Source organism: Arachis hypogaea, chromosome 5 (genome assembly GCF_003086295.3).
Source record: "Arachis hypogaea cultivar Tifrunner chromosome 5, arahy.Tifrunner.gnm2.J5K5, whole genome shotgun sequence".
Lineage (NCBI taxonomy): Eukaryota > Viridiplantae > Streptophyta > Magnoliopsida > Fabales > Fabaceae > Arachis > Arachis hypogaea.
Window position 1 is genome coordinate 114,039,538 of NC_092040.1, and position 17,446 is coordinate 114,056,983.

Consider the following 17,446-nt stretch of genomic DNA (forward strand, 5'->3'; position numbering starts at 1 on the left):
TATGAGAAATAAAAACAAATTAATAAGTACGTATACTACATAGATAATAATTTTCTAGAAAAGCCTAGCTAACTAAAATGAGTAAAGAGACTAGCTTCACCACATACACATAATTGATATATACTTTGTTCCAGTAAGCACTAAACACCAACAACTAATTAACAATTTTTCCAAGTTTTCACACCAAATTTAGGGATTCAACATTCTAATTTGTCATTACTTATCTACATAATTTTCTAACGTATCAAATGGGGTAGAAAATATATATAAGAAATAATAAAAATGAATAATGTATGTCCATATATATTATATAATATAATTTTTTTAGATACCTAGCTATTGATTGATATTCTTTTGTGAGAAAGCACTAAGAATCAATCTTTTTAAGTCTTTGCACTAGATTCCACTTTCTATTTTTAAGGTGATTTATTTATTATTTCTATCAAATCAAACTATAAACAAAAGTAATATATATATTATTTTTTCTTTGTTTCATGTATACATGTACCTACACAAAGAGAATGTGTGGAAACTGAAAGATAAAATAGTAGAAAAGAGAAAATGATTAAGAGCGAGAATGCAACATCAAAAAATGGTAATATAGAAAAATTATTTGGGAAACTATTGACATAAATAATTTAGAGCAAAAACATAAAAGATCGAAATATAAATGAATCACAGAGACATATTATAAAGTGATGTTATCATCATTATATAAAGTCTAAAGTCATCCTTCAAAGGAAGTTTACATTTTCTTAGAGCGTGAAGTTACCTAAAGATGAAGACAGGTAGTAATTTTCAATTGATGTCTAATTTTGTTATAGTAGAAATAACATAATAGATCACAAGGACCAATGTTATCATATTTCCAATACATACACTTTATTCCACTATATATATGAACATTGGGACTTGGAGTTTTCCAAGAGAGCAAGCGTAGAGAACATTACAGAAAATTCTCTATATTGTTATTTGGAAGAAACTAGAAACGATGAGCAATTACTTTCAGAAATGGGATTATGCATTATTAGTGGTGCTTATTATGTTGTATGATGCAGTATTAATCCATGGGGAAGTCACATGCTTAGAGAATGAGAGGCAAACACTGCTCCGCTTCAAACAAGGCATTCATGATGATATGGGCATGCTGTCGACATGGAGCAACGATGATTGTTGCAAATGGCAGGGAATTACATGCAGCAACCAAACAGGTCATGTACTCCGCCTTCTTCTCCGTGGATCATATTCACATCATTTATCTGGTCAAGCCAATATCTCCACTTTGATTGACTTGCAATATCTTCAACATTTAGATCTCAGTTACAATAGTTTTCTTGGTAGTTATATCTCAGAACATATTGGCTTGTTTCCCAACTTAAAATATCTCAATCTCTCACGAGCTGATTTTGTAGAAAGTATTATTCCTTATCAACTAGGAAATTTGTCTCAACTGCAATACCTTGATATCAGTTGTAATCATTTTGGTGGAGAAATTCCTCCTCAACTAAGCAAGCTTACACATCTACAGTATTTGGATCTCAGCTACAACGATCTTGATGGAGTTATCCCATATCAACTCAAACACTTGGGACAACTACAATATCTCAGTCTTGGAGGGAGGAATAGTGATCTTCTATCAGGAGCAATCCCTTTTCAAAGTGGTGATCTTCCATTGCTGCACACTCTCAAGCTCGGTGGTGACTTTGATCTTGAAACTAAAGGTGTAGAATGGGTGTCTAATCTCTCCTTTTTAAATACTCTTGACTTCACGTCAATGAGTCTTGGCAACTCTCACCACTGGCTTCAAATGATTCGTAACCATATTCCAAACTTAACAGAGTTGAGGCTGTCGGATTGTAGTCTTTCTGATAATGATGTTCAACTTCTGTTTCATATTCATTCCAACTACTCTTCCACAACTTCCCTTACCATCCTTGATTTATCTGATAATATGTTGACATCATCCACATTTGGGTTGTTGTCCAACTTTAGCTCTAACCTTCGGGAGCTTTATCTTTCATCTAACAATATTGTTTTGTCACAATCTCATTACCCAAACTTTCCTTCTCTAGTGAGCCTTGACCTTTCTTATAATAATCTCACTTCATCAGTGTTTCAAGGCAATTTCAACTTTGGCTCCAACCTTCAAGAGCTTGATTTGTCAAATTGCAGTCTTATGGATACAAATTTTCTGGTGTCATCTACTTCCATTGTGAATTCTTCATCTTCTCTTGTTAGCCTTGATCTCTCCTTTAACCTGTTGACGTCATCAAACATATTCCACTGGATTTTCAACTTCACAGCCAATCTTCACACCCTTTCTCTTCGTGACAACTTGTTAAAAGGTCCTGTTCCACTAGGTTTTGACAAAGCAGTGAACTCTCTTGAATATCTCTCGCTCTCTGATAACAATCTGCAAGGAGAGATTCCCCATTTCTTTGGAAACATTTGCACACTACAATCACTAGTCTTGTCATATAACAACTTGAGTGGGGACTTTTCAAGATTCATTCACAATTCTTCATGGTGCAACAGACACACATTCCATTCGTTATACTTGTCCTACAATCGAGTCACTGGTGTGATACCTAAAAGCATCGGATTGTTATCTGAGTTGGAAGTTATGTCCCTAGAAGGGAATTCTTTGAAGGGTGAAATCACTGAATCACATCTCAAAGGCTTTTCCAAATTAATAGACTTGTCTTTGTCTCACAACTCAATATCTCTAAAGTTTGTCCCCAGATGGATTCCTCCTTTTCAGTTAATATATTTGACGCTAGCATCTTGCAAGTTGGGTCCTAACTTTCCAAGTTGGCTACAAACTCAAAATCACTTATCTTTTCTGGATATTTCTAATGCGGGTATTCATGGCTCTGTGCCGGAGTGGTTTTGGTATAAGATTCAATTTCTTGAGTTGTATTTGAATATGTCTCACAATAACTTTATAGGTGCTATTCCAAATTTACCACTAAGGTCCCAACACGGAATATCTACAGATTTGAGTTCAAATCAATTTGAGGGTGTAATTCCGTCCTTTTTGCTACATTTTTCATCGTCGATTCTCTCTGAAAACAAATTTTCAAATGTATCAGCACTGTTGTGTCAAGAGAACAACATTGGTAGCAAATTGGGCACTCTAGACTTATCAAACAATCAATTGAAGGGTTCATTGCCTGATTGTTGGAAATCTGTAAGCTCGCTATTGTTTCTTGATCTAAGTAATAATAATTTGACAGGGAAGATTCCACCATCCATGGGCTCCCTTGTCAAATTGGAAGCTTTGGTCTTACGAAGCAATGGATTCATTGGCAAACTACCTTCTAGTTTGAAGAACTGCACCAGTTTACTTTTGTTGGATGTCAGTGAAAATTTTCTGTCAGGTCCAATACCCTCTTGGATCGGTGAGAGTCTACAGCAATTGATAGTTTTGAGCATGTCAGGAAATAGTTTCTCTGGAAATCTTTCTAAGCATCTCTGTTACCTGAAGAAACTTCAACTGTTGGATCTTTCAAGAAATAACTTATCAAATGAAATTCCAACATGCTTAAAGAATTTCACAGCAATGTCCAAAAAGAGCGTCAACTCAACTGAAACCGCAAGTCTTATATATTGGTACAACAATACTTATTATGAGACTTATGGTTTTATTATTTCTAGATATACATTTAACATAACAGTAATGTGGAAAGGTGTTAAATGTGGATTTAAGAATCCAGAGTTGCGTCTTAATAGCATTGACCTCTCCAGCAATCATTTTACTGGTGAAATCCCAAATGAGATTGTGTACTTGGTTGGATTAGCTTCTTTGAATCTTTCAAGAAACAATTTGAGTGGAGAAATTCCTTCTCAAATAGGGAACATAACTTCACTAGAATCCCTAGACTTATCAAGAAATCATATATCTGGCACAATTCCCCCGAGTCTTTCCCAGATTGATAATCTAGGCGTGTTAGAGTTGTCAAATAACTCTCTTTATGGAAGAATCCCACCTGGAAGACACATGGATACCTTTGATGCATCTTGCTTTGAAGGAAATCCTAATCTTTGTGGTACACAACTTAACAAAACTTGTCCTGAAGACATGCCAGAAGTAAAGCCTCAAGAACCAACAAGACATGATGATGCAGATGATAATTCAGACTTTTATGAAGCATTATACATGAGCTTAGGCTTTGGATTTTTCACTGGCTTCTGGGGTCTTTTAGGGCCATTGTTGTTTTGGAGGTGTTGGAGAATTGCTTATCTCAGATTCTTGAATGAAGTGGCAGACTACATATATGTGACAGTGGCAGTATATGTAGCAAAATTTCACAAGTGACTCGATGACTGCAAGGTACAAAGTAATTTCTATCTTTAAACTAATCAATCAAAAAATATTTTCTTACATATAACAGGAAAATAATAACTTTTATTCTGTAATTTTTTGTTTTCTTTTGCTCCAAGTAAATGTCTAAAATATAAATTATATTCTTATGCAGAGGTGCTCAACACTGAGACTGAGACGAGGGATGCGACACATCATTGGTTGCTACAATTATAGGAGTTTGCACTGAGATGCTTGGTTTGTAATTGAAGTTTAAGGGTTGTAGATCACTTTTTTTGAATACTTACTATTATGGTGTTCTATAATTTCATTATGTAATGGATTTGCTAAGTATATCTCATTTTGGTTTATGGTGTATGTAAAATATTAAACTAGTCAGTATTTTTTGTTTGAATAATTTTGCTTTCATCAAACGGCCACATTCAACTTCTAAGGCAAGGATTTATATAAAAAAGACAATAGCTTCACAATGCAAAATCCCTTGCATCATGAGGTCCTTTAACCATCATAAAATTTAGGATAAAAAACGTATATGAGCCAAAGAGAGTTTAAAATTACCTAAATCAGCCAAATAAAATTTTGATACATCATTCTACTAACTCTTTTTTGCAGGTACTACAGGAGGACATCATTCCGGAGGACATAACAAGCTACAACTTTACAAAGACAATCTGGAAAGGTTTAGTTCCACCAAGAGTTGAACTATTTGTCTGGTTTGTGTTGACTGGTAGGGTCAATACGAAGGAGAGACTGAGTCGGCTGGGAGTTATCCACCACGAAGATGTTGTATGTGTCTTTTGTACCAAGAACATTGAACATAGCCACCACTTGTTCCTTGGTTGTGATTTTTCTTGGCAGGTTTGGTGTGCTTGGTTATCATTTGTTGGGAGGCTATGGTCTTGCCCGGGGACGTTAAAAGAACATTTCATAAGTTGGACTGAGATATCAGCTAGCAAGGTGGAGCGCAAGAGGTGGTTGATGGGATTTTGTGCGATTACATGGAACATCTGGCTAGAAAGGAACCGAAGAATTTTTCAGAATAAAGGAAGAGGGGTTGACGAGATCATTCATATGTCCTTCATGAACTATAACGAGTGGTTAGGTGTAGATCCTTTTTGTTGTTGATGGCAATGCCGGAGATGACAAAGGGATAAGCATTAGTGTTGATAGGAGTTACTTAGATTGCTTTATGATATTCTCTGTTTCTTATGTTGTTTCGCTCCACTTGTTGTGTTGAGCTTCTCTCTTTCAAAAAAAAAATGTAATTCGAATCAATACAATTCGAATTAGATTTATATGTAATTCGAATTGATATAATTCGAATTACTTGAAAGCATTGACAACACGTAATTCCAATTAATATGTCACGAATTATAAACTTAGAGTTCGAATTGTATCAATTCGAATTAGTAGGGAGACGTGCTTTGAAGGGACTTCAAATCAAGTTGATTCGAATTACTCCCTTTTCGTAACAAATTCTAATAAATTTTTTAATAAATTTATTTAAATTATACTACAAAAAATATTTTATTCTATGTAAAATAATTTAAAAAATGGCTTAAAAATGTTATGAGTACTATAAAAATTTGTAATGTTCTAATGACTTAGGTACTCAAATTTTAAATAAAGTACTCTACATAGTCAATAATAATTTAGAAATTAAAAAAAATATTTTATTCCATACAAAACAATTAAAAATATATTTTATTTATTTTTCCACACATATTTCCTATCATTATATTGCTATTGGAATCCTCATATATTTCTAATTTCTCAACCTAACTTTCACAAATTCTAATACAATCTTCATATAATTTTACTTGAGATATGTGTCTCATATTTTGTGATTTGTATAAGTGAGTCAATATATATAAATGGGTAATAGACGTATCAGTACAAGTTTTATTATTGACTAATGATAACTCTATTTATATTAATATAGAGAGTAAATCAAATAAATATTTAAATTATTGGTCTCTAAAATTTGAAAAAAAATTATTCTTCGTTATAAATATGTTTATTATATTTTTTTTAATTTTTAAAAGCTGTTTTACCAAACACAATTATAGTACTTGTGCTTGTTAAAAACTATTTTTAATGTAATTTTGCCAAACGCAAGTGCTGTAACTTTTAAAAAGTCGTCTTTTAAAAGACAGCTTTCATAAGCTACTCTTAAAAAGTAAAAGCTTTACCAAACCAAGCCTTATTCAAATTATACGGTGAGCAATTTGAATTTTATACAATACTCTTCTGCCCATTCTTGATAGCTCATGAATATTTTTTAATAAATTTATTTAAATTATACCACAAAAAATATTTTATTGTATGCAAAATAATTTAAAAAATATTTTTAAGCTATTTTTTTAAAATTATTTTGCATTGAATAAAATATTTTTTGTAGTATAATTTAAATAAATTAATTAAAAAAATTTATTAAAATTTGTTACGAAAAGAGAGTAATTCGAATTATATCGTTTCGAATTACTATTAGTTTCGAAAATAGAGTAATTCAAATCAACTTATTCGGACTCCCTTCAAAGCACGTCTCCCTACTAATTCGAATTGATACAATTCGAACTCTAAATTTATAATTCGTGACATATTGATTCGAATTACGTGTTGTCAATGCTTTCAAGTAATTCGAATTATATCAATTCGAATTACATACAAATCTAATTCGAATTATATTGATTCGAATTACATTAATTTATTCTTTGGTAGAATGATATATCAAAATTTTGTTTGACTAATTTAGATAATTTTAAACTCCCCTTGGCTTATATATATTTTTTACCCTAAAATATATACACATATGATCTGTGCTATTCAGCAACGTTTGGTTTACAAGACTGCTAGCAATAATGTAACAAACTTGCCATAGTATCAAAGAAATACAATGGTGAGTCATTAAATCAAATTTGATGATCGAATTGACTTAATTGAAAATTAAGAGATCAGAATAAATCACATAGTTAAATTTAATTTAAAATACTATTTTAATCAATTAAAATAAAAATATTAAAAAACTCATAAAATGCATGGTTAATAAAATTGCATTTTTGTGCAGATACTTTCGGCACTTCTAGTGCATGGAGTTGGATTATTATTGCTATTAATTTTCTGTAAAAAAATCTACAACATTCTTTTAGATTGTGATTATTATTTTATGACAAAGTATAAAGAATTAACTTTTGTTTAGATAATTTTAGAATTTTATTCATACTTTAAAATTTAAAATAAAATATTTATAGTTTAAAATTTAGAATATAAAATAAATAAAATAATTTTTAAAAGAGTAAAGTATCATTTTTTTCCAACGTTTAGGATAAATCTCAAAGTTGTCCCTAACATTTCAATTGTCATATTTAAGTCCATAACATTTCAAAATTGACTCAATGTTGTCCTATCGTTAGGGATCCGTTAATAGAATTGACAGCGAGACAAAATTGAGACGATTTTGAAACGTTAGGGATAGGACGAAAACATTGGGGACAAAAAGCGATACATAGAAATAAATTTTAGTTTTATCCTTTAATAATATCAATTTTTTACTATACATAATATTCAATTATTTTTTAATCATATATGAATAAATTATACTTAATCACATTATTTTCATTCTAAATAAATTAATTTTTTTATAAGTTTACACTTAAAGTTATAAGTTATTATAATAATATAAAAAATGTATTTAGAATGAAAGTAATATGATTAAGTATAATTTATTTAGATGTGATTAAAAAATAATTAAATATTATGTACAATAAAAAATTGATATTATTAAAGAATAAAACTAAAATTTATTTCTAAGTATTGTTTTTGTCCCCAACGTTTTCATTCTATTTAAGTCTCTAACGTTTTAAAATTGTCTCAATTTTGTTCCGCTGTCAATTCTATTAACAGATTCCTAATGATAGGACAACATTAAGTCAATTTTAAAACGTCAGGGACTTAAATAGAAACGATTAAAACGTTATGAATAACTTTAAAACTTACTCCAAACGTCAGGGACAAAAATTATACTTTACTTTTTTAAAATGTTAGTTGATATATATTGACCGAAAAAAATTAGTTATATAATATTACTCTTACCTTGTATCTTTCAATCTCTTGTATAGTTTTTTGTGCGTCTAGGATTGTTTTTCCTTCAAAAAATTTCAATCAACAAAAGGCTATAGTTAATTAAAGATTTTATTTGACTTCACAACTTTGATCCCTCTTCCCCTTTTTCTACCGCTTACAAGAGAGGGTTACATTCCATTTGCATAAACCTTCAAATAATCCATAATAAATATTTAATTTTGATGAAAAACTTAAACAAAAAAAACCTAACTATAAGCCCTTTTTTTTTTTTGTAGATTAAACACTCTAAACGCTCAAGCTATGCAAAACACTACCGCTGATTTAGTATTGTTTATACTTCAAAAATTATTGGTTCATCAGTTATGTTTGATATATAAAATAATAATGTAAAGTTGAATTGTTGCTTTTAACATAATGATAAGCAAAAATAATATTATTTGATAAATGATAAAACTATTTTAAATTCTAAAATGATCAAATTATACATAAATAAGATAATAAATTAAAATATTTATTAAGATATAAGATTATATTAAGCTTTTAACGTTAAAAACCACAAAATATATCTCTAGAAATAATTTGGACTTAGTAGTTCTTCCAAAAACATGAATATAATGCGTCCTATTCATCCCACTATACACATACAAATCATGAAAGAGATAATAGGTATGTAAGGATAGTTAATTAGAGGATGATCCTTGATGATAGAAACTGTAGTGGCTGAGTCCATTAGCTCCACCAAAAGTCTATGACCATGATTCCACGCCACAAGAAGCAAACAATGATATACACCCAAACCAACAAGGAGGGAGTGCTAATTAAAATCGGCATATTTTTATTTTTTAGTAATCCATTGAAATTAAAAAAATAATTTTAATGTGCTAATGGTATAAAATATTTTTTTGTTATAGTTCAACTATATGTGTTTTATTGGGTGATTATTTACGTGATCAATACAAAAATTAGATATTTTTATTATCGTGACATTACATAATCGAATGCATATATAAATTTATTTTATACTAAAAATGTATCAAAATTAAATTATAAACAAAATACAATATGAAAAATTATTTTTCTATAGTCACCTTTAAAATAAAACTATCTAAATTTAAATCATATTAGTATCACCGCAATTTTAATCAAAATCAATTTTATAGCCTAAAGTTGATTCACACTCTAATTTATAAACTAGTTTAAACACTACTAACTACTAACAATTCCAAGTCTTTCATTCTACAACAAGATTCATCTTTTCAATTTAATTTGATGTAACTTATCAATAATTTTCTAACGGATTAAATGAGTTAGAAATATGGAAGATAAAAACAAATTAAGTGTCTAAGTCCGTATATTATATAGATCATAATTTTCTAAAAAAGCCCAACTAAAATAAGACTAGCATTACAAAGACAAGAGTGTTTAGATTAACCACATACACATACAGATATATACTTTGTGCGAGTAAGCACTAAACACTAACAACTAATTAACAATATATATTTCCAAGTCTTTGCACCAAGTTAAGGGGTTCAACCATTCTAAACTGTCGTGGCTTATTTTCTAATGAATAAAACATATATAGGAAATAGGAATAAATGATGTTCATATATATATATATATATATATATATATATATATATATATATATATAATGATCATAATTTTTTGGAAAAACATAGCTATTGACTGGTATTACAAATTGAAGTCTTTAATTACTATAATAAATTAATAATTGATAGATATTTTTATGAGAAAGCACTAATGATATGTGTATTCATTAAATATCTTTCTCTCTCTCTCAAATAGTGGAAAAAAGAAAAGGACTCTGCCTAGGGACACTGAAAAATCTTAATATATATCGATGGTAATCAGTGGCTAAAAGAAGGAGTAGTTGAATCTTAACTCCTTTTTGCTAAATATTGATTTTTGATTTTTCAACTGAACTTTAGGGAATATTTCTACTTTTGTCTCATGTCGAATTGGGAGACTCTTTTGTTTTGTTTCGTACCGAGTTGAAAGACACTTTAATTTTGTTTTCGTCTCCTGATTAACAGAAACAGAGAAAGGAGTAAAGAAGAAGAATTAACACTAGATATATTCTGGTTCAGCCACTAGGTGCAATGTGGCCAATATTTAGTCTCCATCACAACAATGATGAAATTTCACTATGTTATCACAACATTACAAACACCTATTTCTTCCTAGGAACTACTAATTCCTATCTGAGACAAATCCAGATTCTACACCCAATTTGAATTTGACTAGGACACAAAACCTAGCTTTCAACCGCAAAGTACTAACCCAACTTGTAAGAGAATCCCCACAGGATCATGAAACATAACAGATAGATGTGTACAAAGAAACTCTGAGACATCTATAGCTTTTTCTCTAATATTGCTCACTACCTTTTACCTCTCACTGGCTTTTTCTTACAAACCTCACCATGTTTTTCTTTTACCATGAGACTCAGAAAGACAATACTATGAAAAAGAAAACAAAATGAACATCATCGAAGGAGAAGAACTCAAGAAGCTCGGATAGCTATGAGAATTCTGTGCTTTCACTTTCTCTCCTTGATCTCAACTCTTGGCCGTTCGCCCTTAATATAGAAGGGGAAGCTTCCAATGTTGAAACCCTAACCCAGCAACTTCTTCTCCTACCAACGAGTAGCAGCGGCTTCAACAGAGAGAGATGAGAGAACCGAGGTTGATGCATGAAAGCTTACCTCATCTTTCTCAACCTTTTTCATCAAGCTCCTTCAATCTGAACCCTTGATCTTGTCTTTGTCTCCAAGAAAGGATTCGGACCCTTGATGAGCTCCTGACCCAAGACAACTTCTTACCTTCCATTTTTGCTTCTTCCTACGTGTAGCACAGCGGCTATCTTTCTTCTTTGATGAACAAAAATGGAACTAAACTTTTTCAACTTAGATTTGCTTTTTCACTGAGGCAATTTATTTCTTTTCTTGGCATCAAAATTTTGAAGTCATCTTCCAAAATCTTTTCTTTTGTAGCAAATATCCTCCTTAACTTTTTTTTTTCATAGCCTTTTTTGATATCTTCTTCTATCTTTTTCTTTGTTGATGGACGTGACTGAAAGCAAGAGAGAGGAGAGAGAAGAGAGAAAAAACTTTCAAAAAAAGCATTCAAAGCACATTAAACTCAATTGAAATCTCACTTCCATTTTCCAAGACCAAAAGTAACATGTAAGGTTTTCAATATAATTAAATCAAATTGAATTTTTACTTTCAGTTACCAAGATATGAAATCAGGTGTTAGACTTTTGGTTACTTGAAAAATGAAGTCAATTGAGTTGAGGTTTGAATTCCATGTAACCGAAGAAGGCTTTGAAGTCCTTGGATTCCTCTCTCTTTTTTTTTTTGGTCTGGGCCTAAGGCCTCTAAAAGAAACTGGTTTGGAGAGATTCGTCTCGATTCCACAACAAATGCTGAAGTCGTGCTCTAACTGAAGAGAAGAAAATTGCTGAATTTTCAATGTGCCTCCATTGCATGGTATATGGAGCCACTTTCAAGTCCTGCGGATGCTTTGGACTTTCAATTGCGATCGAGTACGCGCCGTGTTGCATCGCCTGTATTTCCCTTTCGTCGTGCTTTGGGTTCCTTTCTTTGATTTATCAATTTTGATTTCATCATAGGCTTGTGATATGGGCCACTTTGGATATCTTTCTTTTTTAAATATTCAGCTACTAATATTAGAATTAATTTTGTCCAATGCTAAAATTTTTTTAATGATCTATTTGGACTTGTGTAGTTTTAGCCTAATAGAAAACTAATTTGCTTCTTACACACTTGAATAAAAAACATCAAACAACCAATTGAAAATTAATTAAGTAAGTTTTCAATAATATTTTAAATTTTTTAATATATATTTTAATAATGTTTGATCATCATTTCAAATATAAATTTTTCAAATTCAACAATCTTCCTCTTGATGACAAACATTATTAAAACTACATTGAAAAGGTTTAGGATAGAAAACTTTTCTTTGAAAATTTTTTAAAAAAAATCTCTCTCCTTTCAGTGAGCTCCCCCTTAATGTGTGCCAGTTTTACAAGATATTCAAGGAAGCAAATATTGTATACAAGCTCTAACAAGTTCCTAAAGATCAAGAAGAATTTAAACAATGGAACTTTTTAAAAACCCAACCAATTTTTCACAAGATTATGCTCATCAAACATTTTAATTCCATAATCTCATATATGCTTGAGCAAATCAATATAATCAAAGCTTAAAATAGAAATTAATCCACTAACACAAAATACTCAATATAATAGACCAAATCAGTGTATGAAAGCAAAGCAGAGCATATCAAAATAAGGCTAAAAAATAGAGCACAATGAATTAAAATGGATCAAAACAGGGCAGCCCCAATTTTTAATTTAGCTCTTCCTTTTTCTTTTTTCTCCCCTTTTTGTTTAGAGCAGGGTAGCCAATATCAAAATAGGGCAACCTAGTTTTGGAAAACAAAAATGTTTTCAATTTAGTCCTTTATTGATTCTTCCCCTTTTGTCATCAAGAAGAATACCTGCAAATAAAATAGAGAAAAGCAGTGCAATTTATAATATTTAAAACATAAACAGTGTAAGTTAATTAGTTACAGTCATCCAAATAGAAAATAGTTCAAATATAGCAAAAAGAAGTGTGTCCATAAGTAGAAGCATCAGAGAACAAATCTTAAGCATCAGACAGATTGGCATCAGATTCAAGATAGTCTTCTTCTCCTTTAGAATTGGCTGTGTCCTTGTCAATAGACTCCAAATGCTTAATAAACAAATTCACCCGTTCATGACACTTTGTTCAAGCTTTTTCATTCTCAAAAGCTTGCTTTCTAGCATCTTTGTATGATTTAACCATTAGATTGGATATGTTGGACAATTCTGTGAGGACATCCTTTACCATTTTAGAGAACTGAGTCAGAAGTTTCAGCAGAGAAAAGGCTTTTATCTTCGCTTTCAGAAAGCACAGATGCCTTTGAATCTTTAACCCTTTTTACTTTGGCTAATTTAGGTTCACCCCACCTTTGATCATTGAAACTCTATTCTCCACTGGCTCATTACTGAGATTAACATTGGAGTACTCAAAAATACATATAAAAAACATGCCATAGGGCAGATTGCATTTTTTGTCACTTCGAACACAATCCCACATATGTCTAATAATCCCACATAAGAGCCACTTTGTGGCATGATGACATGAGTAATGATCCGATACAATAGGGCTCGAATAGGACTGAGAGACTTATGAGTTAAAGTAGTACCATCTAGAGAAGAAAAATATTCGCACACACGAGTCAGGACGTCTTGAAGGAAAATACCAACATAGTGATCCTATTTTCTTGACATGAAGGCCATGGCCTCCTCATTCTCATATCCCAGGACAGCGTTTCATGATTTAGAGTAAGATTAGTATTTTTACCATAAGAATGGAGTTCACTCTCATAAAAAATTAAGTTTGCATAAAACTCGCGTATTAAGTTAGGATAAACCGATTTTTTTATTTTAAAAATTGGTATCCATTTTAAATCATGAAATTTTGTTTTAAAATTAATTTTTTTTTTCAGCAAGTGCTTCTAAATCAACAACAAAAGAGGCACATAATTTTCGATTCACTAAAACTTGAGAATGGAACTCATATGCTACCCAAGAGATAAAACAATAAGGGTCATAATGAGAATGACTTTGTTCTTATACCCAAAATATCATTTTTATTATAATTAATATAGCATCTTAATTTAATTTCTCAATCAATAGCGAAAGAGTATTAACTCAATAAAAGCGATATTAAAGAACTAGAATACATACACTTTATTTTAGCTATGGGCACTCTAGATTTATCAAACAATCAATTGAAGGGTTCATTGCTTAATTGTTGATCTAAGTAATAATAACTTAACAGGGAAGGTTCCACCATCCATGGTTCTCTTGTCAAATTGGAAGCTTTGGTCTTACGAAGTAATAGATTCATTGGCAAACTACCTTCTGCTCTAAAGAACTGCACCAGTTTATTTTTGTTGGATGTCAGTGAAAATTTGTTATCTGGTCCAATTCCTTCTTGGATCGGTGAAAATCTACAGAAGTTGATAGTTCTGAGGAAATAGTTTCTCTGAAAATCTTTTTACGCATATCTGTTACATGGAGAAAATTCAACCGTTGGATCTTTTGAGGAATAACTTATCAAATGAAATTTTAACATGTCTACAGAATTTTACTACCATGTCCAAAAAGAGCATAAATACAACTGAAACTACTAATCTCATATATTGGTACAATAATACTCATGTAGCAAAGTTTCACAACTGATTCAGAGACTGCAAGGTACAAAATAATTTCTATCTTTGAACTCTTATAAATTTCTTTTTTCAGTAGTAGTTTTTCATCAATCAAGATATGCTTTAATTTCTCACTCGTAACAAGGAAATGGTGGTTCTTGTTCTTAAAAATAAGTCTAGTAATATATAAAAAGCTAAGATAGAACAAAGTATAGTGTTTAATAAATTTATAGCACCTTAGTTTTTAATTTTTCTATGAATTTGTCATGTAAACACTAAATTTAATTTGTAGCAACATATAGAAAAGAATTTATCTATATAACCATATTTAGAATATCATAGTATATAGCATCTGGATTACCAACCTATCATCAATTTCATTTTTTCTCTCATTAAAGTTTTCAAGTATGTAAAAGAATTTATATTATAAAAGATATTAGCTCATATCAAGAATTTAAATTTTAATTTGTTGACAAAACTTTAATTTATTTCATCAAATTATGAAAATTATATATATATATATATATATATATATATATATATATATATAAAGATATCAGAGTAGTAAAGTAAACTAATGACATCTAAATTTTTTAAATTCTAAATAAAATTATCATGTTAACACTAAATTTATTTTTAACAACATATATAGAGAAAATATCTTATTCATTAGAATTTTTTTAATGATGATAATAAAATTTAAAAACCAACTATATTAATAAGTGAAGAGTAAAAATACTATGTAGTAAAACTGAAAATTTTGTGTATATTTATAAATGAATAGAATTGAAATTATTTGTAATTATCTGAGTATTATATATGTGTATATAATTTTTTTCCTATACTAAAAATTTTATAGAAGTCAAGAAGTAAATTCATATATTTGTAAATCATTTCAAAGTAAATACTTAATAAAAAAATAAAGATCAAATATGTTATACTATAGGTTTATAACAAATATATAAATCTTTACTATATATTTGAAAATTTAACAATATAATTCTATCAAAAAATATTTAAAAAATTTAAATTATTTTTTTAACACAAAATATTCTCATTTATATATATTCTTGATATTTTCTGCATATCTTGGGTATGAATGTGGTTGTATTCTTATTTTGCAGAGGTGCTCAACACTTTTTATTCTGAGGTGGACACATCATGCATGGGTTAGTACTTTCTCTGAATGGAGTTTTTTATATACATAGTATATAGGAGTTTGCAATTAAATATTTGGCTTGTAATTAAAGTTTATAGGTTATAAATAACTTTTTTGGATATTATTATTATTATGATGTTTTATAATCTCATTGTATAATAATAAATGAGGAATGCTAAGGGCAGCAATTTTTAGGTAGCGTTTGTTTTGAGGTACTGAGACAGAGATGAAGAGACTGAGATTCAGTATCGTATTTGTTAGTTCAGAGATTGGTACTAAAATTTTTATTTCTGTCTCTAAAATTTCAGTATTTCAGTATTTCCAAAAAATAGGGACACATGAGACTGAAATTTTTTTGAGATGGAGACTAAAACTTTAATAACATTTTATACCTAAAATACTTTCATTTCAATTAATTAATTTTAATTTTACCCTTTGTGCAAATTAAATTAGAGTTTCATTCTTGTTTCAATTCCTGTCTCCCATTTTGCACCAAACAGAATACTGAAATTTATTTCAATCCCTATCTCTTAAGTCTCAGTCTCTCAGTCTCAGTCTTTCTATCTCTGTCTCTCCACCAAACACTATCTTAGGATTTATATCCATCAAATAGTCATCAATGAAGTTTTTAATAGTGTGAGATTTCATCCAATAACTCATTCTTCTTTACTGGTTACTAGCCAAAATTTGATAAAATTGGTGCTCCTAGAATTTTCCATAATAAATTTGCAAGTATATCTCATTTTGGCTTATGGTGTAAAATATATAGACCATCAGTATTTTTTGTTTCAATTTACGTATTAGAGAAACCCTTTGCCATCATTCATCCATAGACAACACTGGCGCGCGCAAAATCTCTTCAATCATGAGGAAGTTTGAGTCTTTGACCATGTATAATCAATTCCAATTCTTGTTTTATCTTTACAGCACCAAAATGAAAGGCTTGCAAAATTACTCACAAATCTGAGTAAACCATATCCCAGTTTTCGCAAAGGAACGTCACCTTGAGTGACAACCCTAAAATTGTCAAATTAATTTTCAAAAAATTACTTATTTTTTAAATTAGTTTTTAAATTATTTTTTAAAAATTTAAATTAATTATTTTAATTATTTTATTATTTTTATTATTAATAGTATCAAAATTTGCTGATGTGACACTTTAAGTGATTATAATATATATTTAGTAATCTTAATTAACGATTAACATAATAAATTTATAAAATTTAATCAAATAAATTTTAAATTGAAAAATTTTAATATTTTAATTTTTTTTAATTAAATTTTAATTTGATCTAATTTAATGTAAATAAAAATAAAACACGAAAACTATGCTAAAGATGCCAAAAACCCTTTAGGAGGTCCTATATATATATATATATATATATATATATATATATATATATATATATATATATATATATATATATATATAAAATGTACAATTAATTATAATGTTGACATGTATTTTTATAAATAATTATATTTTTATGTTTCAATTAATTTTTATATATAATTTTTTAAAATTATGAAATTTAAACTTTTTAAATTAAACCGAACAGTTTATATCCTCTTATCTCAATTTTAGTTATA

General features: G+C 29.5%; 1 protein-coding gene across 1 annotated transcript; it reads left to right on the forward strand.

Annotated features, from left to right (window-relative positions):
* The first annotated feature begins 899 nt into the window (after nt 1–899).
* On the forward strand, nt 900–5,680 carry LOC112804043 (receptor-like protein EIX2). Its single transcript, XM_025847477.3, has 2 exons — nt 900–4,333; nt 4,479–5,680. Exon 1 carries the CDS (start codon nt 992–994, stop codon nt 4,316–4,318), a length of 3,327 nt encoding a protein of 1,108 aa, XP_025703262.1. The 5' UTR covers nt 900–991; the 3' UTR covers nt 4,319–4,333; nt 4,479–5,680.
* Nucleotides 5,681–17,446: the final 11,766 nt, after the last annotated feature.

Coding starts and splice junctions, on each gene's coding strand:
- LOC112804043 (XM_025847477.3), top strand. CDS start 992: ATGAGCAATTACTTTCAGAAATGGGATTATGCATTATTAGTGGTGCTT.